The sequence below is a fragment of the Venturia canescens genome, chromosome 2 (assembly GCF_019457755.1).
Source record: "Venturia canescens isolate UGA chromosome 2, ASM1945775v1, whole genome shotgun sequence".
In the NCBI taxonomy this organism is placed as follows: domain Eukaryota; kingdom Metazoa; phylum Arthropoda; class Insecta; order Hymenoptera; family Ichneumonidae; genus Venturia; species Venturia canescens.
In genome coordinates this window covers 6,473,766-6,496,839 of record NC_057422.1, presented here as the reverse complement: position 1 = coordinate 6,496,839, position 23,074 = coordinate 6,473,766, and the positions used below count along the sequence as shown (strand labels likewise).

General features: G+C 38.8%; 4 protein-coding genes and 1 long non-coding RNA gene across 10 annotated transcripts; 2 read left to right on the top strand and 3 right to left on the bottom strand.

Moving 5' to 3' along the window:
- Positions 1 to 138: 138 nt before the first annotated feature.
- Positions 139 to 5,124, bottom strand: Hr96 (Nuclear hormone receptor HR96). Its single transcript, XM_043413102.1, has 4 exons — positions 4,328 to 5,124; positions 2,638 to 4,122; positions 2,084 to 2,503; positions 139 to 1,774 (listed from the first exon to the last, which is right to left on the bottom strand). Exons 1-4 carry the CDS (start codon positions 4,472 to 4,474, stop codon positions 1,577 to 1,579), a joined length of 2,250 nt encoding a protein of 749 aa, XP_043269037.1. The 5' UTR covers positions 4,475 to 5,124; the 3' UTR covers positions 139 to 1,576.
- Positions 5,108 to 7,911, top strand: LOC122407113 (uncharacterized). The gene is made up of 2 exons (XR_006260146.1): positions 5,108 to 5,376; positions 7,476 to 7,911. It is a non-coding gene; the product is annotated as an uncharacterized lncRNA (long non-coding RNA).
- On the bottom strand, positions 6,014 to 13,959 carry LOC122407108 (lymphocyte cytosolic protein 2-like). The gene is made up of 8 exons (XM_043413103.1): positions 13,735 to 13,959; positions 12,492 to 12,554; positions 11,880 to 11,938; positions 10,545 to 11,598; positions 10,169 to 10,307; positions 7,899 to 8,075; positions 7,604 to 7,739; positions 6,014 to 7,248 (listed from the first exon to the last, which is right to left on the bottom strand). Exons 1-8 carry the CDS (start codon positions 13,816 to 13,818, stop codon positions 7,101 to 7,103), a joined length of 1,860 nt encoding a protein of 619 aa, XP_043269038.1. The 5' UTR covers positions 13,819 to 13,959; the 3' UTR covers positions 6,014 to 7,100.
- Grx3 (Glutaredoxin 3) lies at positions 13,290 to 17,249 on the top strand. Of its 5 annotated transcripts, none has more exons than XM_043413106.1 (4): positions 13,398 to 13,447; positions 14,921 to 15,013; positions 15,517 to 16,143; positions 16,457 to 17,249. In XM_043413106.1, the coding sequence occupies exons 1-4, from the start codon at positions 13,413 to 13,415 to the stop codon at positions 16,461 to 16,463; spliced, it is 762 nt and encodes a 253-aa protein (XP_043269041.1). In that variant the 5' UTR covers positions 13,398 to 13,412; the 3' UTR covers positions 16,464 to 17,249. The 5 variants fall into 5 exon arrangements, with proteins under 5 accessions (XP_043269042.1, XP_043269041.1, XP_043269044.1 ...); XM_043413109.1 differs by lacking the exon at positions 13,398 to 13,447 and adding an exon at positions 13,931 to 13,949; XM_043413105.1 differs by lacking the exon at positions 13,398 to 13,447 and adding an exon at positions 13,977 to 14,224.
- LOC122407106 (RRP12-like protein) lies at positions 16,991 to 22,742 on the bottom strand. 2 transcript variants are annotated; one of them, XM_043413099.1, is made up of 12 exons: positions 22,543 to 22,742; positions 22,153 to 22,289; positions 21,773 to 21,944; positions 21,444 to 21,570; positions 21,044 to 21,226; positions 20,799 to 20,958; positions 20,316 to 20,730; positions 18,023 to 20,178; positions 17,766 to 17,951; positions 17,477 to 17,587; positions 17,238 to 17,397; positions 16,991 to 17,155 (listed from the first exon to the last, which is right to left on the bottom strand). In XM_043413099.1, exons 2-12 carry the CDS (start codon positions 22,286 to 22,288, stop codon positions 17,059 to 17,061), a joined length of 3,903 nt encoding a protein of 1,300 aa, XP_043269034.1. In that variant the 5' UTR covers position 22,289; positions 22,543 to 22,742; the 3' UTR covers positions 16,991 to 17,058. The 2 variants fall into 2 exon arrangements, with proteins under 2 accessions (XP_043269034.1, XP_043269035.1); XM_043413100.1 differs by having other exon boundaries at positions 22,565 to 22,742.
- Between the last annotated feature and the right edge of the window lie 332 nt (positions 22,743 to 23,074).

Genomic DNA, 23,074 nt, shown 5'->3' with positions numbered 1-23,074 from the left:
ATAAATGTCTCTACATGACGTGTAAAAACGCTCAGTTTTGTCTTTTCTTCAACGTTGGAAAAATGTTTCATTAATCGTAAAAAGTTGTCGAAGAATTGAACCGTCACTTGATTCAAATAACCTGGGATCTCGCCTAGCGATCGAAAAACAGCAGAATTCTATATTTTCAGCTTTTAGACAGTTTACAAGTGAGAAAAGAACGATTGAGTTTCGTTGGTAACCCTCAAAATTAAAGTTTAAAACGTCAATTATCAATTAAAAAATCAAGATGGGACTGATTGGTTATTTTACGTCAATCTTCAATTGGATTATTTCGACTGGCAAGAGTGTCCTCAAATATTATTTATTTTTCGTTGCATTTTGCATATCGGCGATTTTAACGGTCGCCAGTATTTCTACAATCGCAATGATGATCGCAGCTTCCTACAGATATTATACTCGGAACAATAACCGCGAAATTTGAGGAGGGAATAGAAAATTCGAAAAAATCCCAGGTAATTCGTTGCGTTAATTAAAAATATATATATCTATATATATATATATATTCTTATTTTCGTATCACAATATTCGGGGTACACTGTTGAAGTATTTTTTCCATCGGACGAACCGACGAATCGCATTAAATCATTTGTATTTCAAATACAAGCATTTTTTAAAAACTACTCTGGATTGAAGCTATAGAGCAATCTTAACAAATAACGAAAAACAGTGAATTGTATTTTTCTATATTGCTGTACATACGATGCGACTTTTTCTTACACGAGATAACAAGTTATATATAGAGGCTGTACACGAGTTTTATACTCTTTCTGTCTTCGTCTCTCTTGTCGGACCAGAATTGTACTCATTTTTCCGTCTGTTTTTCTATCCACGCACAGCGTTATTCAAAATATTTAAGAAAGCTTTTTACACAGTTGGCCTTAGAAAATATGTCGTTAATCATACTTTTGATTCGAGTCCCAGTTCCTTAGATTAGCTTTTCCTCAAATCTCTCGTCAACTGTACAGATATAGCTACTCAATTCTACATTATTCCACATACAGCTCTAGGGTAAGCTGCTTAAATAATACCTAAAGAAGGAATTACTATTTTAAAATACTCACAAAACGTGAAAAAAGTTTGTTTTTCAATTTTGTCATCTCATACTTCATTCCACAGAAAATAAAACTTATATCTACGTTGGACATAATGAATTGATTTTATCCATCATTCAGCTCGCTTTTGGCTGGATAAATATTTGTCGTAAAAATGAAAAAAAAAAAAAGAATTTTCCACTGATACGATGATAAATTATATTTTTTCAATGAATCCGTGTCGGTTAGTTGTTTTGCAATGCCAACCGGGTAAAAAACTCACTTATTATAGACTTAGCAACGACTTGACGCCACGATATGCTTCGTACTCACAAAATAGCGTAATTTAATGAAATTTCAAGACTTTTTCCGTGATATCTTTCCCTCGGTAGGGAAGGCAGGATGCACAGAAAAAATGAAGGTTGAACTGCCATTGGCGAAGTCGCGATTAACTCGTCGTATTGGAGTGGTAAATTGCTTGGTACACGATGTAGGAAACACCGCTAATGTTTCAAATCGAAAATTTCTATGAGCAACGGTTCCACGCTGGAAGGATTGACGTTCAAGTAGACTCCAACTACTTCGTCGTTCAGTCTGTGCAGCTCTGATATTTTGTGTATCAACTTCAAAAACGTAGATTTAGCCTCGCAACCCGGATACACACTCTCCAAATATCTTCTGAGTAAGTAAAAATAGGAATTCTGAAAAATGCAATGAATTATTTTGATTTAGTGTCAAAGTCGTTTTCATGAATCTGCACGAAAATAACAAGTATATTTGTCTTTAAAAACACTTTTTATCTTTCATATTTATAGCTTTGGAAATAACAATGTTTGAGGTATATAAATTTTCAGATTCGGAATATTTTGAACCGCCAAAGTATTAATTGCCAACTTTTGTCGAGTTGGAAACTCGTATGCAACAAGGAGTTTGATCGAATTTTGGAAATGAGCAACAAGTCAGAAAAATGAGTATTTTGTGCGTGAATAAAAGAACACTGCAATACCCACTTGTTCGAGTTTGATGACGTCACTATGTACGACTCGTGGTCTATCCGGGCTGAATAATGCGATAGCACTGAGGATAAGAATGATGTTTTCATCGCGCCATCGAGGATCAAAGGTCCTGACGAATCTGGCGTGTTCACTGTACAAATTTCCTTTTGCCTCTTTTAACACATCGACTCTTATCTTCGACATACTTTCTTGACTGTGTGGTATTTGCCATATGTCCTTGTCAGGATCGTAATTCAGGGCTGATCGAAGTATCATCATTTCTGTACAGCCACCTTTCAACAATGCCAATTGATCCTCTTGACACATGTTTTTGAAAGCGTTTATCTTTTTCGACATTTTGATCAATCTTCTTATCGCAATTGCCGTCAAATTTATAACATCTAGTAACATGGGATCGGAATGTCCAACATTGCCCTGAAAAAAAAGATGATGATTAACCGATCGTACAACACTTTGATAAAATAACGAGTGTACATTTTTTCGCCAAAAGGTATTCAACGATGTAAAATTTAATGAATTAAATCATGAAACGTGCTGCTGTTACTCACTTTAAACCGACACTCTTCACCGACTAAATTTGTAATGTCGTCATCAAGAGGTGCCAAAAGAGCTTTATTAGCCACAATCAATTCGTTTAATTTGGCGCGTTCAGCGTCATTCAATTCTCGACTATTTTGATTACAAGAGAGTGACGAGTAAGCCGAAAATTCAAGTTTTATAGCCTCGCACAAAATCGACTCTATCGAATTCGCAGCCATGGGAATTCTCTCAACATCTTGTAGGACGTCTCTCGTTACATCCTCGCTAGTTTTGTTCCATTCCGGATTCGTTGTCGTTGACGTAGCGTCTATTTTATTTTCACTAAATTCACCATTCTTTTTCGATGTTATAAGATTGGTTAAGATCGGATTTTCAACTAGAGGCTGTTCGGCATCGAGCATGTTTCTGATCATATTTCCGGAAATACCGTTGTTGTCGAGTACCTCTGAGTTGGGAGTACACGAACGTTCTTCATCCTTTCTGGCGGTTTCACAATTTGCTTCGAAAAACTCTGAGACTTGTGGATCGTTGGCCAATCTTGCTACGGTATTGGGATCAGACATGATTTTCATCGCAATACTTTTGTCCTCAAATATTTTTGCGATGAAGTTTGGATTGCTGAAGAATTTCATGATCAGTTCAGGATCTTGAAATAATTTATTCACGAGCTGAGTGCCTTTGGGACAAGTTTCTTTAGTGGATTTTTGGCAAATTGTTACAGCATCTTCGTGTCTTCCTTTGAATTTTGACGACAAAACCGTGCTCGTTTCTATCGGCGATTTCGTAATAATTCCTTGTGCATTTTCCACATCCACGAACCTTTGATTATCTGCAATTTCGTGAGTGGATGTTGAGCATGGTTCGATTGAAGAATCGCACGGTGGTGTTACCAACTCGCATGAATTGGAGGCTGATGCGGCAGGTGTATATTTTCTCTTGACTGCAGGCGTTTCCCCAATCTCTAATATTCTTTTGTTTCTGTTCTCAAAATTCGATGTACTCGCAGAGTCTTTGAGCATTTCCAGGCTTTTCGAACCAACTATGTCTCTGTTCTCTGGAGGACTTGACGGACTGGGAACACTCGCCGCTGTAGCAGGACTCATAGTTTCACCACTAGTTATAACAATAGCCTCAGTTTCTGTGTACTCTGTTTCTGAAACTGAGAAGAGTTCTGCACACTCAATGAAGTAACCGTCCGAATGATTTGATCGTGTAGAAATTCCGGATGCTATAGAGACAGAAGTGTCATTGTCATAGTTACAGTCGTCTACGATTTCTTTTTTCATTTTCATGATTTTTGGACTGCCCGAAGGCAGCCTCTTTTTTGCTCTGTTTTGCTCTATTTTGTGACGCTTCAGCACTTTGTCCTCCTCTGTCATAATGTACTCCTTTCTCATGCCTATGAGGAAACATTTGTCTAGCCTGCATTTCTGACAGAAACGCCTTGTTACAGGTGTTACGTTACAGTTTTCCGTAAACGGACATTGGAAATCCTGTAAAAAAAATTCGTGATCTTTACATAAAAAACTTATGAATAGTTCTTGTGAAGAGTGTTTCAACAATTGGTGCTTCACTGAATGAGTGACAGGTCAGAAAGCATGACAATATATGAATTTAAAAAATTGAGAGAAAAAGGATTTTTGTGTATGGTACAAAAAGTTAATATTTTTGTAAACCAGAGTTGAACGATTTATTTACCTTGTTTTTAAGGGCGTTCCTTCGAAAAAATGCTTTACAACTTTCACACGAAACTGCATTGAAATTATAACCAAGGGCTCTATCGCCACAAACACCGCAAATTTTATTCGCTTCTCGCGGCGTTTGTTCATCTTCCATGTCGTCCATGTATTGTTTATTTTCTCATAATCGTTCGATAGGCTTGAATACTCCAACTATACTGTAACACATTTTACGATGTCTACGTAATCTCCTTAGAGTGCCTATAACATCGATAAACTTCCTGTCATGAGAAAATCTGTGATTTCTGACTCATGTTAATGTGCCCGCGCGAGCATGTATCTCGAGATTCGAAAGAGGAAAACAAGTTTTACGAAAAAACATATATACACATGTATCGGTTCGCAGTTTTTGACAGCGCAAGTACGAATTGCTTTTATTCGTGAAAGAACGCCCCGCGCGAATTGTCAATGCGTTTTATTCTTCATGAATGATTCTTTTAAAGTGCCAAGCCATGAATAAAACCTCCAATTGACGGACCACTTATCAACACTTAACGATCAAGTCAAGCTTTTTCACTCTTTGCGACACACTTTTTAGTGTTTAGATTTTAGTCGTATGTATATTCTCTCGAGATCTTCGTCCTTCCCTTCCACCCGATCATCGTCGGTAACTCAACTGAACTTCTCGGCGGAATAGCGCTTCAGTGCTGGCAATTGGCACTCATAGTTCCCAACACATGGACGGAGCCTTAGCCGAGGGGCGGTGAAGCCTGAAGGGTGAGGGGAATGAAAGTCTATTTTCACGGATATGAGCAACCATGATGGCGGCGACGATGTATATTCTCACGGCGAAATCGTATGGTGGGGATAAGCAGTTTTTAAAAAAGTTAACCTCCAATAAATTATGACACGCAAATATTGAGTTCTTCTACTTTTGCAACCTTTTGTATAGCAATCCGACATATAATAAAAACAGAATAAAGTTTCTAGACACGAATCTGACCAACCATGATGGCTACCGCGGCTTTTCTCCTTGCCCCTGAGGCTTCACCCCCTTCGTCTAAAAAGGTACTTAAGGCTCCGTCCTCCGTCCACGTATTTCATATACGTCCATGTCCCAACATCATACGAATGAATCTTACTATAATCCCATTCAAATTGGTTCCCCAAATTTTTTTCCATTTGTTGAGGCATTCGAGTGTCGAGCACCTTTGAGTCATCGCTTTTTTGTATTTCTCATAATTCATAACTCACAAAGAACAAACAGAATCAAGTCAGGCATCCCGACCTAGGGCTGGATCATTGATTATGAGTCGGCTGTGGGATCATTTGTGTGTGATTTTCGTTCATCGCATCGATCGATTATAAATTATAACGATCATGCAAACAAGATTTTTGCATCTACGTGATTACAAATCAGCAATATCACATAAAAATACACAGATTGGGTTGTGCTCTAACAAATTAAATTCTGTTTCTCAACAATGTACCAACAATATAAATATAAATAGATAATCCATTTGGAAGTTTTTTCAAGTCTTTAGTTCTTACCTGTAGATGACAATACTTACAAACTGTCGCTGTATTCGATAATCCCAAACTACAGTAGTTCTCTATGAAGGAATGATTTCAGAAGAAAAAAATATATTGAATCTAATCAAACGTTTTTATAGTTTTCTTCAATGAGTGAATAACGAAACTGATATAAGCGCATGGAAAAATCATTTTCTTCTATTTTTACTCATATAAAAGAGCTTTTTCCACCACAACCACATAAATTCGTGATACTCTGTTATGTTCCCTGTGTATAATAAATCATTTATATATAAAATCGACTTATTTATCAAAGTGACATTAAAAACGAGGTAGAGACGAGTCTCTAGAAAAATAAGATCATAGAAGCGTGGGTACAAAAGTGTTTCTTGATATGCACTTTGACATTAGTGCAGATAAATGCATTTTATCCCTATGAAAATATACGTATAATATTTCTGTGCCATATAATGCTAAAAATTGGGTCATAACATATAATACACGCAAAATTTTTACAAATTAATAGCCTTGGACACACGGCATTTGATATGGCTTAGATATATAAAAATCTAAGGATAATCAGATAAATGAGCGTTTCACGTATCGTTCAGGTACGTTCTAATATGCTGGTCGTAAAAAATATTTTCACCCTAGTCGTACATAGTTATGAAATTTTTTCAGTCATTCAATGGGTCCATAATTTCGGTAGTCGAGCCATCAAAATATCTCAACCTACATCGAAAGCTTCATGAAATTTAGAGAAATGCAGAAAAAAACGTGCAAATACGAAAATAATGATTTTTCTGTCTTAATGCACGAGATTTCTGTCAATAAAAACGTAAAAAAAAATTCAAATCTACTAAAATTAGCTTGTCTATCACTTCAACGCATTTTATCAGAATCCATTTTTAGACATATAGCTGCAGTGCGAAAAGTGTAATATCACACTCACATGTATATTGAATTTTCACATCTCACTCGCACGAATAAATTGAGAAAATAAAAGTTACAAAGTACAGTCATCAATCACCCTTATTACCAAAAGTACACTCAATCACGAGTGAAAAGGCACTGTGCTTAAAATCTTAGTGAACTTTCAGTCCAGAACAAACACTCTGAGCGTATGAACAACGAAAGAACATGACTCGGTCCCAGACAGCTGTGTCGTATCGCATTTTTTTCAGCGTGCAATGCTTTCACGCTAAATATGCCTCATTTGCAAGGTACTTTGGATATGCATGGTTTTTTAAAAATCTTTTTTACTTTGGTGGTGTATCGGTCAATTTGGTGCTGCCTGCTTGTACTCCACCGCTGTGCAACATCAATTCTTCTCTTGAATAAAATCTCACGATTTCTTCAACGCATGAAAACGATTGTTCGTTTATCTTTGCTGAGCCTAGAGCATATCTGTTGAAAAAACAGCGAAACGTTAGTGGAAATATTAGGCGAAGGAACTTTGGTTTCTCACCGATAAAATAATTCAAAAAATCTTTAAAAAACATGCTCAAAAGCTTGCGCTCTCTTATTCTCCAAAGATTTTGCAATTATCGACATTGCTCGGCTATGTTCTAACAAATAATCGTGCAATTACGTTTCGATGTTGAAAACAATAAATTTGTTACTTTTTTTTCTAGGAATTCCTTCGACTTGAGATATTAGAAATATGAAGTTTGTGCTCAAATACTTTTGTACGATCAACTCCATAATTCGTGAGCAATATCACGTACAAGTGAATTTGACATTGAGAAATCATAGAAATTACCTATTATCTGGCCTCTTACGTACTGGAACGTTGTAAACTCTGTCCTTGAACCAAAGCACAAGAGCCAAAGGATTATTTGGGTGTGAGGTCGATGGCCTCAGCAGGAAATATCCATTTTCAGCATTCCCGTAAGCGCCTGCGGAGTAAACAATTTTGATTGTATCCTCAATGAAATTTTGACAGTTTTCAATATTTTTAGTCAAATTGATCCCTTGAAATGTACATCAAGTTTTCCTCTCAGAACACATCAATATTTTTTTTCTCCTGGAAAACCTCTTTTGAGAAATATACTCACGATCTTTGATCAACGCCGTTGCTTGCTCCCTTGTAACATTATGAAACCAGGGTAAATCCATGTAAGATTGTTTGTCAGGAGGTGGTGGCAGCGGTCTTGTAGCTCTCAATTCAGCTGTAAGAGATGTGCTGCTTCCCGAATGGGGCAACGTGGCTGATTTCTTATCCGGTGATCGTTCTAAAATTTCAAAAGATAAAGAAAAATCGTTATCACATCGAATCTACTGAAGTGAACGAATACTAGCAATACACTATTTTTCGTTGGTACTTTTGATGATTCGAAAAATTCAAAGTTTTGAGAAAAATCCTACTTCGAAGTACTTAGGTCCATTTCTTAACGTGAGGAAAAGCTCGTTTTGAGAGTGCTTCGAAACACTTCGAATTTCGAGGTATTTTAATCGTTCTTAAAATTTTTCTTGCTTTTTAGCTTTTTTCAAATTATTTACGATTGAAACTTAGTTTTCGAAAACAGAACTTAAGCAATGAGGGTAAAATTACTAGTTTTCTTGCAAAATTTGAGGTTTACTCGAAAAAAAACCATAAAACTGGAATTGGTTGATTGGAAATAAAATCGAAAAAAGTGAACGATGCTAACTTGATAGATTCAAACGAGCTTGCGTGAGAGCTGCTTGTGTAAGACACTCTGACAAACATGCTTGTCGACGATTAGCAGTGTTCAGAGAAACCAATCTCTTCGGATCGCCAATCAACGTTGCCATGGTCGATGAACAGTTTACGATTTTAATCAATATTAATTGCAATAGTCAGGGGAATAAGAACTCGGAATTTCAGTTCAGCAGAACAGGTAATTTCGTATAAAAAACAATGTCAAAATTTCAAACTCGAAGATTGCACTGATATTTCCCGATCGCCCTCAGGCACTTGTCTCCTGACGACCCGAAGTAAAGAAACTGACTGATGGAACAAGCAATCGGCTCTAGGAATATAAGGCCTCGAATTGAGGGAGGGACGAAAAGAATAGCAACGCGGTGGCCCTTCTCAGCATGGGGCGGGAAAAGATATTCAAAGTCTTTTAAAAATAAAAATCTCTTACACGAAATATCGTAGGATATTTTTATTCTTCGACTGCATGCTTCGGAGTATGCAGTTCCAGAATTTATCTATCACGTCGCACGTCACATTGACAGCTCTGATTTTTTTCTCTCCTTTCCACGAATAAATGATTATTTGTCTATAATTTCATGGAAAATATTTTTCCTTCAGTTATTTAAAGTAATGAAAAAAAAATTCTAATTGAATCTGACAAAATTATCCACTTTCGATGACCAATTAATTCTGAAGGGAAAATGAAGCAGCTTGACTTATTTGGGATACCTGGTGGCTCTGGTGGACCGGAGTAACAACACCGAGACAACCCCCTCTTGATTTTGACAATCATATCGGAAACTTCGTCAGCAAGACGAGTACCAAGACCCCCCAAGAGTTGCGTCACGAGTCTCAGATAAAAGCAGGAACACATACCATCACTAATTTCGTATATTGCACTCTTGAGAGACGAGTAAACAAAAAAAGATAAAGAAAGTGATTCGTCTCAACGAATCGGAATGGTCACTGTTCCATAAATCATTTTTGAGTGTCACAGTCTCTCGGGGGGTATTTAATTTTCGCGGAGGCGAAAAATCATCGTTGCAACTTCCGGCTATTCAAGTCCCTGCTAATTTCAGGGCTCGACGATTTGAATAAATATCACGAATGAGAGATTATTCTGGTACGAAAACCACACGGTTCTGCGATCCTCGACTCGCTCACTGCACCGAGAAAATCAGACTGATGTTCAATGGTTAATGTTACAACTCGTGAGAATGAGAATGCAAAGTGGTATTTTCTCACTTTCTTGCTCTTTCTCTCTTTTTAATACCACCAGTTGCACACCACGTGTTTGCATCGCAAATCCCTTCGAGGCATCCCTGAAAGGGTCCCTCCTCGACCCCCCACTTTTAATTTCAGTTTGCCTCGAAGGTTTTTTACATGTTTTTTCTTTGCTTTCCAGCTTGATTGCCACATTTCTCTTTTTTCATCTCTCTCCCATGAATTTTTGTGTAACGCATTTGTTGGTGTTACGAAATGCGAGAGCATGCATTTTAGTCGTGGAAAAAGGTGTCGCAATCCAGAGAATTACACGTGCCCAATTATGCGCGTGTGGGTGTTCTTTGAAGCGGAAATTTTGTGAGGTGAATTTTGTTGGAAAAGGAGATTCGCAGTCTCTTGGCAAATGCTTTTTATTTCGTTGATTTTGCTCGGATAACTTGCCTCGCTGTTTCTTATCGGATCCTGAGTGCTGAGAATTCGGTGACAACGAAATTGCAGGCTTAGCTGGCAGAGGAGGCGGCCCGTTTCGAATCACTTTATCTCTTTCCATTGGTTGGGGATAATAACCATTCTCTTCAGGCTGAAAGTCGAATTTATTATTAGTATGGTTATAAAATGTATATTATTCGTTATAAACTTTTCAATGAAAATGCTCAGAGACTCGACAAATTTTCAGATTCCAGAGCCAGTGCGCGACCAGAATTTCTCCAAATTTATTTTTAAATCTGACAGATAAATCCATGGAAAAAATATATAAAAAAAAAGTTTTCCTGAGGTACAGTGATAAAAAACGAAAGAATGAAGGGCCAATTATTACCGTTTCCGTGATAGATTCATAAATTTCATACTCCTCGTCCTGTTTGTCCTGGCTGGTGATGCTGGGTGTTTTGTAAACGCTTTCGAGCGAGCCTTGCCTGGCGCTGCCGAGGCTGAGTTTGCTATCGACGCGTGCGAGTGACAATCGTTTGTTCTGTTCGATGATCTGTTCGTCGAAAGGTTCGTACTCGTCTTCGCTTTCCTCGGTCCGGGTCGGTAAGTTAGCGACGAGATCAAAGTTCCGTATAGTGAGGGGTGGTCGTGGCAACTCGGCTTCGCATTTATCAGCGTTAAGGTTTTTCTCGAGTTCCTCGACGTTCGTGGAGCCGACGGGGAGAATATTTTCATGAAATATTTGCTGGCTGAGGCTCGGAGCGACGTCGTGAAGGAACGATTTGACCGGTTTCTTCTCGAGGGACGATTTCTCCAAAATCGGCGGAGCTTTGATTATTTCCTTCTTCATTTCCACCCTCGTTTTTCTCGAGTTTATGAGTCTGAGCTGTTCTTTCAGCTGCTCGGCTAATGTTTTCTCTGCTTTACCGTGGAGATTCGAGACGTTTTTCGATTTCGTCGCAGCGAGGAGCTCCTCCGCTTTTACGCAATTCGCGTAAGTGCTCTCGTCCTGCTCTGCGCCGTCGTCGACCTCCGTCTCGCAGCAATTGGTGTAAGTACTCTCAGCGACTTCTTCATCCACTCTGCGTTTACCCTTGTTCAGCGAAGCCTCTTTCTCTCGTGACAGAATCGAGGTTTTCTCGTTCTCCCGAAAAATCATTAAACTGTTACGAAATTCCGAGTTCCGCGAACACGATTGAACGGTCGACGCCGAACTTTTTCCTCCGCTGTGATTGTTGGTGCTACTGCTCCCGTTCGGGCGCCAGTTTCCGGCTGAATCTTCCTCCTCGGCCTCGTCCTCGTCTACGTCGTCCTCGAAATCCGTTCCCCAAGAGCCGGTATCGCTCATCGACTCTTCGTTCTTCTCTTCTCCGCTTTCCTTCTTCTCCGTTGCATATTTTTCCGGCGTTTTTTTCAAATCCTCCACGAACCTCCATAGACTCCTTCAACAATAACAACAATGGAGATTCGATAATAAATTTTAAGACGAGAATAAGCCCCCCTCGGTAAAAGCAAAGCTTCGAGTTGCTGCACATTTAAAGCTGAGGCAAATAAATCTTCGAAAAAAATCAAAATTGTTTTTGTTCCCTTTTTATCGATTATAAAAAATTGATCATTTTATTTTCATCCAAATATCTCGAGTTTTTCAAGTTTTATGATAATTTTTTTGCTCGTTTTCGGCATAATTTTACTTACGGACGCTCATCGTGAGCAAAAAACGTACCATGTCAAGGGTCGAGTGAGATCGCTCTTCCACAGTGCCAGTTTGCCTTCAGTCAAGTGCTGCAACGATCGTAACATTAATTACACGAAATTAGCATCCATTATACAGCGAGGACGGAAACAAGGGAATGAGAGCGTTGTACCGAAAGTCTAGACGTCACGAGAGCGTAAAAAAATGAAGAAAAAAATAATATTTGTCCGATGAAAAATTCTTGAGCAATGGATTTTTTTTATGTTAATTTTTGATGGGCCAAATAATATTCTTAAATCTCTGTACAATTAAAAATTTTTATTGTACAAAAATTTTAATGCAATTTCGAGAACGAGAGATAATTCGATAAGCAACGATTGAGTCGAACGTTTCAATCGAGAGGTTTCATCTCACTGAACGAATATTTGCATCTCTCAGCCTGCGTATGCTAAATCTCATGAATCATCGAAGAGATAATATTGTTTAATTCGCTCTTTTGTTTTGGAATTATTGTACAAAGAGCAATAACAGCGTTAACGAACGATTTAAAATCACGCACGTTTCATTGTTGTCCGTAAAAGATTGTTTTAAAAACTTTTATTTCGGTATTATTATAGCGATAGCAACGATACGTCGACTCACCAAAAATTCGTCACCATCGATCTGACGTTTGTGAACAGCTTTGCAGCAGTCGCCCAAACCATTCTGAAATCAAATTATCACTTTGCTTTAATTTATCGGGGTTTAGTTTTTCCGAGCTGTCAAAATATTTTTATCGTTATTATTATTATTATTGCTGTGTTATCGTTACAGGAAATAGCGAAAACAATAGCCTTTTTCCGCAAGTTACTCAACCCGGAAGTATCTCGAAGCACATCGACATTTTCTTCAGTGTTCGATCGTTTTTTTCTTTCAAGTTCATTTGCTATATTTACAGCTTTTTCCTGGACCCTCATTTTTTTTCAACTAAAAATATCTAAGTTCGAGAATTATTCTGATTGTTATTTTCATTGAAAAATTTTCACGGAATAAAATGAATTTCGATTTTTCGTACATTTTCCGCCGTTTTTTAGTGTGAAAAAAGACGATGAATTATTTTTTATTCCATTTCGAATTACGATAGTCGAAATATTGAATACTTTCAATAGAAAAAAAATCAATTGTTTGTGATCCGACTTATGACACGATTTTCTATAACCTCGCGGCGACAAAATATCGAACGGTTGAAAGTCTGGTGAGACGTCGAATTCGAAGAATTTGAATGATGAAAAAAGTATTGGGAAGAAAATAAGATTTTTGCGCTCCCCCCCACACACACACACGTTTATGTTGTGTCTATACGTATTCTATAATTAGATGGCTGGATAAAGGGAATTAGACTCGTTTGCAAAAGGAGTGTTGAAGACGCATGGAATAACTGAAAAACCGCGGAAATGTCTAAAACAAAAAAGGAGAGCAACAATAATGGTTTCCGCACGTGTGATATGTGAAAGCAAAAAAAAAAATACGATTCCATCTCTACGTTATATTCGGCCGCATCGCAGATCATTGACCCGTGGATCGATGAATACGTCGATTCTCTCAGCGGTTCTGTTTATGTACGTACGAAGGCGACGATATGTTGTTGAAAGTAATGAAAAATCATGCTGATCGTATGCAAATTGTAAGAAACACGAATTTATGGGCGAAACGCGGGCCGTGGCATTGATTTTTTGCACTCATATATCATACACACGTACGGGAAAAACATAATACAGTTAACAGGGGATTACGAAGAATTCAAGGTGGAGACGGTCACTCAGAGCCTCCAGTAGCAGAAACACGTCACACAAAAATATTGATAAAGCACGCTGATTATTGAACGATATCGAAGTATAGCTCGTACCTTTCGTAAGAGTGACACTACGTCGTTGGTATTCCAATTAGATATTTGTTCGAGAGCGACGATGCGAGATAAAGTTTTTGACATTGTCCGTGGGTACTCCCGGTTAAAAAAAACGAGTGTCGCACGTGACGACGCGATACGCGCATCTGTGCAACCTTTTTTTGTGGGCGAGGTTGTACTTGTGTGTAATAATTTCCCTGCCTGACGGTTCGACGGTACGAACTATGTGTTTTTTTCTGTTTTTCAGTCCCCTTCTCCACACTGCCACCTCCTCTTTTCTTTCGAGTCACGCGTGTCTGTCTTATTTTGCGTTCGGTATTCGTGTGCAAGTACAAGTTGCTAGGAGTGGTTCGCGTTCGTCGCATCGTGTCACCATGGCACCAAGTGGTTTTCTACTATGGCTTCAACACATTCTTCTCTCATATCTTGAACCCCCCCACCACTCTGCTCTTCATATTTGTTTTTTGTCGCTCACAAGAAAACGCCGACAGTCAGTGTGGTAGAAAATTACGACCTTTTCACATGTGCGAATTGTGTGTATATGTAGGTGTCACTGTCCCTTCATTTCAGCTGGAGATAACTCTGGTTTACAGCTGATCGCTCGAAAATTTTACTGAAACAACAAATATACATGCATCTACGAAAATTTTGATTCCATGAGTTTTCATTATTTTTTTCTCGACTGAATTTCCTGAAGTTAATACGTTATTTTAGTCAGTCACGATGCGTGTTATATACGCAAAATTTTTATGTACTACTCCTTATCTCCTGTACGCAAGTGATGTGATATAAATTACAAATTTGAGAACATATAGCGTTATAATTTGCCGACCGATAGGTTTGATTATAATATATTGATTTTAATGGAGTTAGAGTTGGTTTTTTATTTCGAATATTCATGTTTGAATTTTGAGCCCTAAGATTTTTTATTCTTCAAATTTTCGCAGCAGTTTTAATATTGGCGCATTTTGTATTGAGGCTGCGCAAGAAAAATTTCGTTCATTCATTCACGCACAGCGCCATCGCGTTGAGCAGCAAATTTTTTACTCCATAGGCTCAGTGACCAAACTCGCGTAGGCTTGGACACTTACAATTTGAACTCATTTCAAATTTCATTATAAAAAAAGTATCAAAGCCTTTCTCGAATTCTCGATTCTTTTATATTTTATTTTCCATCGGTTTCCAGAGAGATCGATTATTGCGTATTTTCGCAGTTAAAAATTGAAAAAATGACATTGAAGAGTCTCGGTACCGTTGAAGAATTCGATGAATTCGTAAAGTGAGTGAAAAAATTTTTGAAGATACTACACACATTTGCCTTATCCTAACCTCAACATCATTGATTTTTGAAAGGGTGACTTTTCAAGTGTTGTCATTAAAATTTTACCGATCAATTCAATTTTATTTTCAGTACTAATCGGAACTACAGAATTCTGAAATATCTAAGTAAATTTTAGACAAACGTTTTTTTAAACTTTCGTGGAAATCACTAAACTTCGATACAGTAACATTTCTTTTGCATGGAAAAATGAAAAAATTAATTTTTAAATGTTAATAAAATAGTTTATAGAATGTTTCTCATTTATAAAAAAATCATTTGTGAAAAAATTACAAGCATTTTTTAACCTTCAAAATGACAAAATAGCGATTTAATTTCAGAGATATTTTGATTGGATATAATCTGAATTTTTTAATTTATCAGGGTGATATTAAAGTTTGTAATGATTTTTTAGTTTTAAGATGGTACAGAATTAAAAAAAAGAATGCTGAATCTGTTCACAGATCCAAAGATTTGTCTGTTGTGCATTTTTATGCCGAATGGGCAGCGCAGTGTGGTCAAATCAATGACGTGTTGGAAGAAGTAGCAAAATCAAATGAGTACAAGACAGCCAACTGTGCGAAGATTATTGCGGAGGATGTACCAGCAATATCTCTGAAACATGGAGTATCGGCTGTGCCCACGATTCTCTTATTGCGAAATGGAGCAGTTGTTGATAGAGTGGATGGTGCAAATCCTGAAGCATTGGTAGAAAAGATTAAGGAACAATTAGCGGATGAAAGGAGCACGTCAGCTGATAGTCTTAAGCCTCAAATGAGTTTGGAGGAAAGGCTGAAGAAGCTTATAAATCAAGCACCCTGTGTTCTCTTCATGAAAGGCGATCCAGCAAATCCACGATGTGGCTTTTCCAGAACTATTGTTTCTCTTTTGGATGGTTACAATACGGATTACAAAACATTCGACATCCTCCAGGACAACGCAGTGAGGGAGGGTCTAAAGAAATTTAGTAATTGGCCAACTTATCCACAACTATATCTTAACGGAGAATTGTTGGGTGGTTTGGACATTATCAAAGAAATGAGCGAAAGCGGAGAGTTGGATGGAATGCTACCTAAAAAAACAAAAGAGAGGTGAGTGAAAAGGATCAGTCGACTAACCTCACTTGGAATTTTCGAAATCGAAATTCTTTGACACAGTTTGATCGATTAAAAAAAGGCTCTGTCAGCCTACGCAGAACGATGGCAAAAATCGACTGACAGAGCCTTTTTATAATCGGTCAAACATTGTCAAAGGATTTCGATTTCGAAATTTGCAACTATCTCTCTCGCACTCATGGTTGCGATATACCGACTGATCCATCCTCTTAATTTATCTTAAATATATTTTTTTCCACATTGCTTCAAGGCTTAGCCTCGTTAACGATATGAATATTTCTCCTTACAGCAGTTAAAGTTTCCGAGGACCGATACTTTTTCGTCTTTCAAGCTCGTAGCTAAGATGTGTATAATTTGTACGAGAAAGAGACCATCTTCCAAGATTGCGAGGATTAAAAGGGGAAGAAGCGTAAATGTTTTCATTGCAACATACAACTCTTTTGCACATCGTTGCAGTTGAGAATGACCTCATTTTTCTCTTGGCCCATGATTTATCTAAGTCATCCGATAATTTTCCTCCAATGTTTCAAACCAGCAGAAGTTCAAAGATCATTGGAACGAAACGGATGTGCATTCGAGGCTTTGTATTTGACGATATCTAAAATGTGAATGTCGAAAATTTTCGTCGTCAAAGTTGGAACTGTTGCTGATTTTTCAACCCGACCAGCAGACTTTTGCCTATTTTTTTTCCAATACAAGATTTTAACAAATTTCGATATAACTGTAAAACGAAGGATGTTTAATAACGACGAAACGTTTTGGGTTTACTGAAACATGATTTTGTATCGTAATCAACATTCTGAGTGATAAATTATAAACGATGTAACGTGAGAAAAAAAACATTTCTTTTTTATTTTAATTTAAATTAATTGTTATAATCTTATTTAATATCTAATATAATTTTCGCTTTCCTTTGCTACCGATACGAGCTCCTTTCTTCGCTCCAGATATAATGTTTTTGAATCTACCAGCGCTCTTCATCTTTTTCCTGCAAGACAAATGTTTATTTATTGTTTTTAAACGAGTGATGATTTGTGAATGGGGATTCGAGTAATTGAATAAAATAATACCTTTTATTGAGAGCAGCTCGAGTTAAAGGCACATATGCGAACGGATCTGGTTTGCCCTTTTTCTTGACATCGCCTTTGGCCTTCCGCGATCGATAGTCGGCGCCGAAATCCTCATTGGTTTTGGGTGCTTTAACAGGTCGATGGATACCGGTGCCTCCAGCTGTAAAAAAAAAAATGAACATAAATTTCGTTCTTTCATTTTATTTACTTCAATTCATGCTGAATTCCGTCAGAATTACCTCGATATTTGGATGGGGCTTTTGTACTGGCTGCATCTGTGCTTCCGCTCAGTTTCCGCTTTCTCTGTCCCGGTTTTGCAGATACGGTCGACTTAGCATCGTCCTCGTCATCTATAAAAGTTAATTTTTGCTCATTCGATTCAACAAACATTGGAAAAAATTCCAAATAAATTTTTCAATGAAACTCTGCCCGGTTTCAGTTTAGTTTATACGATGCATTGGTAGAAAAAAAACTGAATTTCAAGAAAAAGGAATTGTGATTTGAATAAACGAAAAGATAAAAACTCACTCATGTCGTCGTCAGAATCGCTGCCGAGGAATGGCAATTTCTTTTTCTTCTTTTTGGTGTCTCCGTCACTATCGTCGTCATCGCTTTCGTCTTTGATAATAAGACGACCATCACCGGCAGTTTTGAAACCAAAATCTTTCGCCTTCGCTTGTTGTTTTTTTGCAGTTCCTTGGCCGGGCTTAGTGGCTAAATTGAAAGATAAATGAGTTGAGCTTTGAGTTGTAGAAATAATTAGGTCTCTGAAAAAATCTACGAACCTGTGATGTTTCTCGCAGCTGTGGGATCCACCAAGTCAACGATATTATCGCCAGCTTCTTGAATCCAAGTTTGTTTTTTGTTCGATTTTTTGTGCTTCTTTCCAGAATCTTGTGTTTGTTCGGTGTCCTCGAACTCTTCGTCGCTATCAGCCAAAATTTCTTCGACGCTTTTAGGTCTCCTCTTAACGCTGAATTCTTCGTCGCTCGATTCTTCGTTTTTGGATCCTCGCTCCTCCTTGGATTTTTGCTTTCTCGTTTCGATTTTACGAATATTCTTAAGCCTCTTGTGCATCGTCTCATCGGAGGCTGGTATTAATCCGGCGATCACTTCGGTGCTGTATTTTCTCACTAGCTTGACCAGTATGTCACGAACTTTTTGCCTGAAGTGCCTTTTGCAGTCGTCGGTCATACCGCAAAGGGCTTGCACTATTTGTGGCAAATTTGGACCGATGACGGTCGTTGGAAACGCGGACAAATAAACTTTGATGAAACTGAGAGCCGAGAGAGCGATTTCCCTGGTCGGTCCAGTCAAAAGGGAACACGCGTGCTGGAGAACTTGATGCACCGTTGCGACTCCGATGGCACCGTTGTACCTGTAAGTCAGAGAAGCCAAAGCGAGGAGAGTCGCGCTGCAATAACTGGGCGATCCACCGAGACCGGCAACGAGCATTTCTATGTATTCGCCAAAATCTTCCGGATTTTTCAGCAGTTTATCGGCGAGTGTGTTCAACAATTGGTAAGCATAATTTCGACATTTTTCGTTAATTTCCTTAATACATAGAATGACCTCGGGCACAATAGAGCGCAAGAACTTGGTTTTTTCTATTTGTGGATGTGTCTCGATGAGGTGATTGATGCAACGCAATCGAGCGGCCTTGCTCGAAGGGATAGCCATCGAGGCGGAGTTGGTCAATAGTTTTTGGATTGCCCGACGATTTTCGATGACAAAATCACGGCAAATTTGGCTCTGATTGGCACAAATCTCTTCCAAAAACCTGTAAGCCTTTTTCTGTTCTTTTTGATGTTTGTTGTCCATTAAAATTGGCGCAGATTTGTCATAAAGCGCTTGAATCCTTTCTGTATCTGTATATTGGGTCAAGACGCGAATCAGATCGAAAATGCTCTGTCGGGTAAAATCGTCGTTGTCCGTTTCATCCAGTCGTGCTAAAGCTCGATCGAACAATTCACCGATCAATTCTTTGCTGGTTATCGGCAAATAAACTTTTATCGTGTCGAAGGCTGCGAGACGCTGTCCCTCCTCGTCGGAACCGTTTGGTTTTGTGGTGTAAAGATTGAACAAAAGGGGAAGATAATTTTTGGCGAAACGCGCCAATTCTTCAGTGTCTGTGGTTTTGCCGGCTTCGGTCGACCGAGTTATTAATTTACGCAGCGCAGCCATGACCGATATTCTCAAATCTTTCTTCGAGCTGATCGCCACCCCCAAAATTTTAGCGATATTCTTGAAATTGTCTTGAACGTCGCTCGCGTTGTTGCAAAAGCTCGGAAGCAAAGCCCATATCTGTGAGTAGAGTAATTCGTAACTGTGAGCCCCGATTCCATCGTTCTTCGTCTTCAATTCGGCACTTTTTTTCTCGCACTTTGCCGCCATCGGGAAGAGAAACTCCAAGAAATATCCGATTGAGGCTTGGCTCGTACAATCTTTCAGCACCGGCAAGAGCCAACTGCGTTTCAAATCTATTATTTCCTCGTTTCCTTGCAGCGGTATTTTCCTCAGAACAACCTCCGGACCCATGGACTTCACTGCAGCACCAACGGCGTACTCGACCTCCGCGTTGTACGTGAATTTGTGAGAATCTCGCAGGTCAGCGAGCTCGACGAGAGTCATGGACAATTCGTCTCTGCACGTTTTACCAGCTACTTGGAAAAGTACGGCCTGCAGGTGTAAAACGTGGTGCCATGCACCGTTGTAACGATATTTCATTCCGGATTGTACGAGTTGAAATATCTTGGACAATGTTGTCTTATATTTTTTGGCTAACTCTCTCGTCGCGCAAAGCGGTGCTACGCAAACTTGCAAGAGAGTTTTCATTGTGTGGGATGCAGCGGTCAGTACTTCGCTCTTGTCTGATAGCCACAGCTCCGTTGATTTCTCGATCATCCGGGGAATATTAGCGGCACACAGATGCACGTCGTATCTACACAACAAAAAATCAATTACTTTAACAATAACTGCACGATAGCTTTCAACAACGCGTTGAATTTTAATGCTTGAAGCAGCATTGAAAGTTGACGCCCAGAGGGACGTTGATATTCAGTCGAAAATGAAACTCACGCCACGAGATTGCAGTGCGCTTCTTGCATGACAGCAAGCCAAGCTAAAGTCGGTTGAGTATCGCCCGGTGCTGGTTGATAATCGTACAACGCATTGATGATCTGTGCGTTTAATTGTGATGGAAGTACAGCTTCCAGTGGTCGAGACACGAACAAGCTGTGTAGAGTTTGTAAACAGCATGACGTGACGAGAACATTGTTGAGAGTCATTATCCGAAGAAGAGCTTCGCACACCGATTTAACGTGAGTTTTTGGTAACTGATGAGCGATGTCCTTGAGTAACGTGAGGACGTGGAGTGTCGTTGTGAGGCTGCCAGGCTGTCCGCTATTTTCCAGTTGTGCAAGACAGTGCTTAGCTATTTGGGTCGCAGCTGGATGATAAGCCGGGGCATCGTCGGCTCTCATTATATCGCTTCCTGATCGAAATGATTGAATTAAACGCCATTCTTATACTTAGGACGAAGAATTTTTGCATTGAAATTACCTTTGAGGATTGCGCACACAGCGTGTTGGGCTGCTTTACGAACTTTTGGTTTTGCGTGCACGGTAAACGTTAATATACCGTCGAGAACATGCTGAGTCGAGGCGTTCGACCACACTGCCGCTTCCTGAGCTCTGAGCAAAAAGGACAAGCATCCAATCGACTGTGGACAATAAAAGTTTTCGTTAAGCAACTTCCTGCATTTTACTTGCGATGTGAACAAACGAAACGGCTAAAAATTTACTAACGTGACGTAGAATCAGAAAATTTTCACTGGCAGCATACTTCGTAAGTACTTGAAAGAATGTCTTGCTTGCTTCACTGAACTGAAGCTTGAGGACATTTTTTGGTATGGTCTTAAGACCCATTCCCAACAGAGAAAGTATAGCTGCTACGGACTCCTCAGTTTCTGCAGTTTTTAGCGTTGTCATCTGTAAAAGAAATTCATTAAATCCATTAACATCTGTAATAAATTAAGTTATTGTTCCTAAAGGTATCATTAAAAATTAGTTTTTATTTTTAAAAATTTGATAAAGTCTAGAGATTGTGAACACTCATTAGAAAACTTCTAAGTGGCTTTTCTTGAACACTTGGCTGTTTTGAACATGAAACTTTGATAGAAGAAATATAATTATCAATTCATTTTACCAGTGCAGCATAATACTCGGTGGTAGATTCGGTTCCACCATTTTGTTTGATGACATCGGTGACTGCTGCAAGTATAGCCAACATTTCCTTGTGTATGATAGACGTAGACTGAAAGTGATTTAGAAATCTGAAAAACAAGAAAAAAATCAGAAACAAAAAAAGAGTTTTTGTCACTTACACTCTTATTGCCAAGTTTCTAAAAAACATTGAAAGGATATCTTTGGATATAAAGTTGCATGTTTTTTCCCTCGACCATTGAAAATCTTCGTTTCAATAATTTATAATTTATCTGCCTGTGAAAAAAAACAAAACCATGATTAAAAATTTACCTGCTGAACGACATATTGGAACAGTTGCTGTAGTCGCTGGCAAATGTGTCAAACGTTTTAAACGTGCTTGCTCCCACCGTTCCTTGCTCATCGTCGACTTCAATTTTTTCTGGTGCGGTACCCTGAATAGCGTCATGTTGACGCAGAGCTTGTGTGGTCAGTCCCTTGGAGCCTGGAACAAGATTGGTAAAAGAAAAATTGATTTGCTTACAGAAAATGTGTGATTATGTACTGTTCCGATTCTATCATTTGTTGTACCAAAATCGATTTCAATGAATTCGGTTTGAGGATCGGAAATATGGCTTGAGAATGTTGTGCATTCTGCATGATCGAATTAAATTTGCTATAGACTTGAATATAACTTGTATAATTCAAATTACCGATATTCTCTTGAAAAAATCTTGATCGTGCTTGATCACGATGTTTTTTCGTTTCTGGATTGGAACTCGAACTCTGTCCCTTTACCCAGCGTTTCGCTTTTTTTCGACTGTTCAAACGCGGACCCAGCTTCCCCATCCTGTATCGAAAATAACGACGATTTATTGTCTATCCAATATTATCGGAAACTAAGTTTAATAATAACAGTTGCGAAAAAAACGTTTTCACAAGTCGGTACAGGTTATGCACGATTATCATAAAGTGCGCCACGTGCACGTGGGAAAAATGCAAGCAGCGCTGCGCCAGTGCTCAGTGAAAATGTGGGGGTTTTGATGCAACAATTAACACCACACAATATATATATATAATAAAATATATAATTTTATTCGTACACTTCTATACTTTGGTTATCACCGTAAATGACTGTTTTGTTTTAACACTGATTAATCCGCCGCAGCTTTGGCTGTATTTCTTTTTGACGGGATCACGGGGCGGGATCAATCGTCGACTAAAGCTGCCTTTTCAGTCTGACGCTAGACGCTAGACCTAGACGCTAGCTTCAAGCGTCAAATCGAGTCACGTGATCAATTCGAACGCTGAATTTCTGGAGGGGGAGGTCACGTGACTCCCCCTCTAGATTCGCTGCCGCTTTTTCGTCGGAGCGGTCGGAGCGCTTTCGTCGACCTGTTGATGCTGACGCTCCGCGTCAAACTCCGGAACTTGTGGCGAGGTTGCCTCAAAAAAACGCGGTACAGAAATATTCTCGTCTGCTTGTCAATCAGCAGGCTGAGTGCGAGAGGGATAGCTAAATAGTAGATTCAATTTTTTTCGGAAATAGAGATATAATTAGAAGAAAAAAGTAGTGAATTTTGTTCTCGTTTCATCAGAGGATCTTTGCTTCTAACGAAATATCGAGCGTTCTCA

Excerpts from the sequence above, each read along its gene's own strand:
- Hr96 (XM_043413102.1), bottom strand. The coding sequence starts at position 4,474 with ATGGACGACATGGAAGATGAACAAACGCCGCGAGAAGCGAATAAAATT. Across the intron at positions 2,504-2,637 it reads GTGAAGAGTGTCGGTTTAAA|GGCAATGTTGGACATTCCGA; the intron begins GTGAGTAACAGC and ends CTTTTTTTTCAG. Across the intron at positions 1,775-2,083 it reads ACGTCATCAAACTCGAACAA|AATTCCTATTTTTACTTACT; the intron begins GTGGGTATTGCA and ends TGCATTTTTCAG.
- LOC122407108 (XM_043413103.1), bottom strand. The coding sequence starts at position 13,818 with ATGTCAAAAACTTTATCTCGCATCGTCGCTCTCGAACAAATATCTAAT. Across the intron at positions 8,076-10,168 it reads ATCCGATAAGAAACAGCGAG|AACGATCACCGGATAAGAAA; the intron begins GCAAGTTATCCG and ends TTGAAATTTTAG. Across the intron at positions 7,740-7,898 it reads AACGGCGTTGATCAAAGATC|GCGCTTACGGGAATGCTGAA; the intron begins GTGAGTATATTT and ends TTTACTCCGCAG.
- Grx3 (XM_043413105.1), top strand. The coding sequence starts at position 14,109 with ATGGCACCAAGTGGTTTTCTACTATGGCTTCAACACATTCTTCTCTCA. Across the intron at positions 14,225-14,920 it reads CTCACAAGAAAACGCCGACA|AGAGATCGATTATTGCGTAT; the intron begins GTCAGTGTGGTA and ends ATCGGTTTCCAG. Across the intron at positions 15,014-15,516 it reads GAATTCGATGAATTCGTAAA|ATCCAAAGATTTGTCTGTTG; the intron begins GTGAGTGAAAAA and ends ATCTGTTCACAG.
- LOC122407106 (XM_043413099.1), bottom strand. The coding sequence starts at position 22,288 with ATGGGGAAGCTGGGTCCGCGTTTGAACAGTCGAAAAAAAGCGAAACGC. Across the intron at positions 21,945-22,152 it reads ATTTTTTCAAGAGAATATCG|GCTCCAAGGGACTGACCACA; the intron begins GTAATTTGAATT and ends ATCTTGTTCCAG. Across the intron at positions 17,588-17,765 it reads CGATTCTGACGACGACATGA|ATGACGAGGACGATGCTAAG; the intron begins GTGAGTTTTTAT and ends TAACTTTTATAG.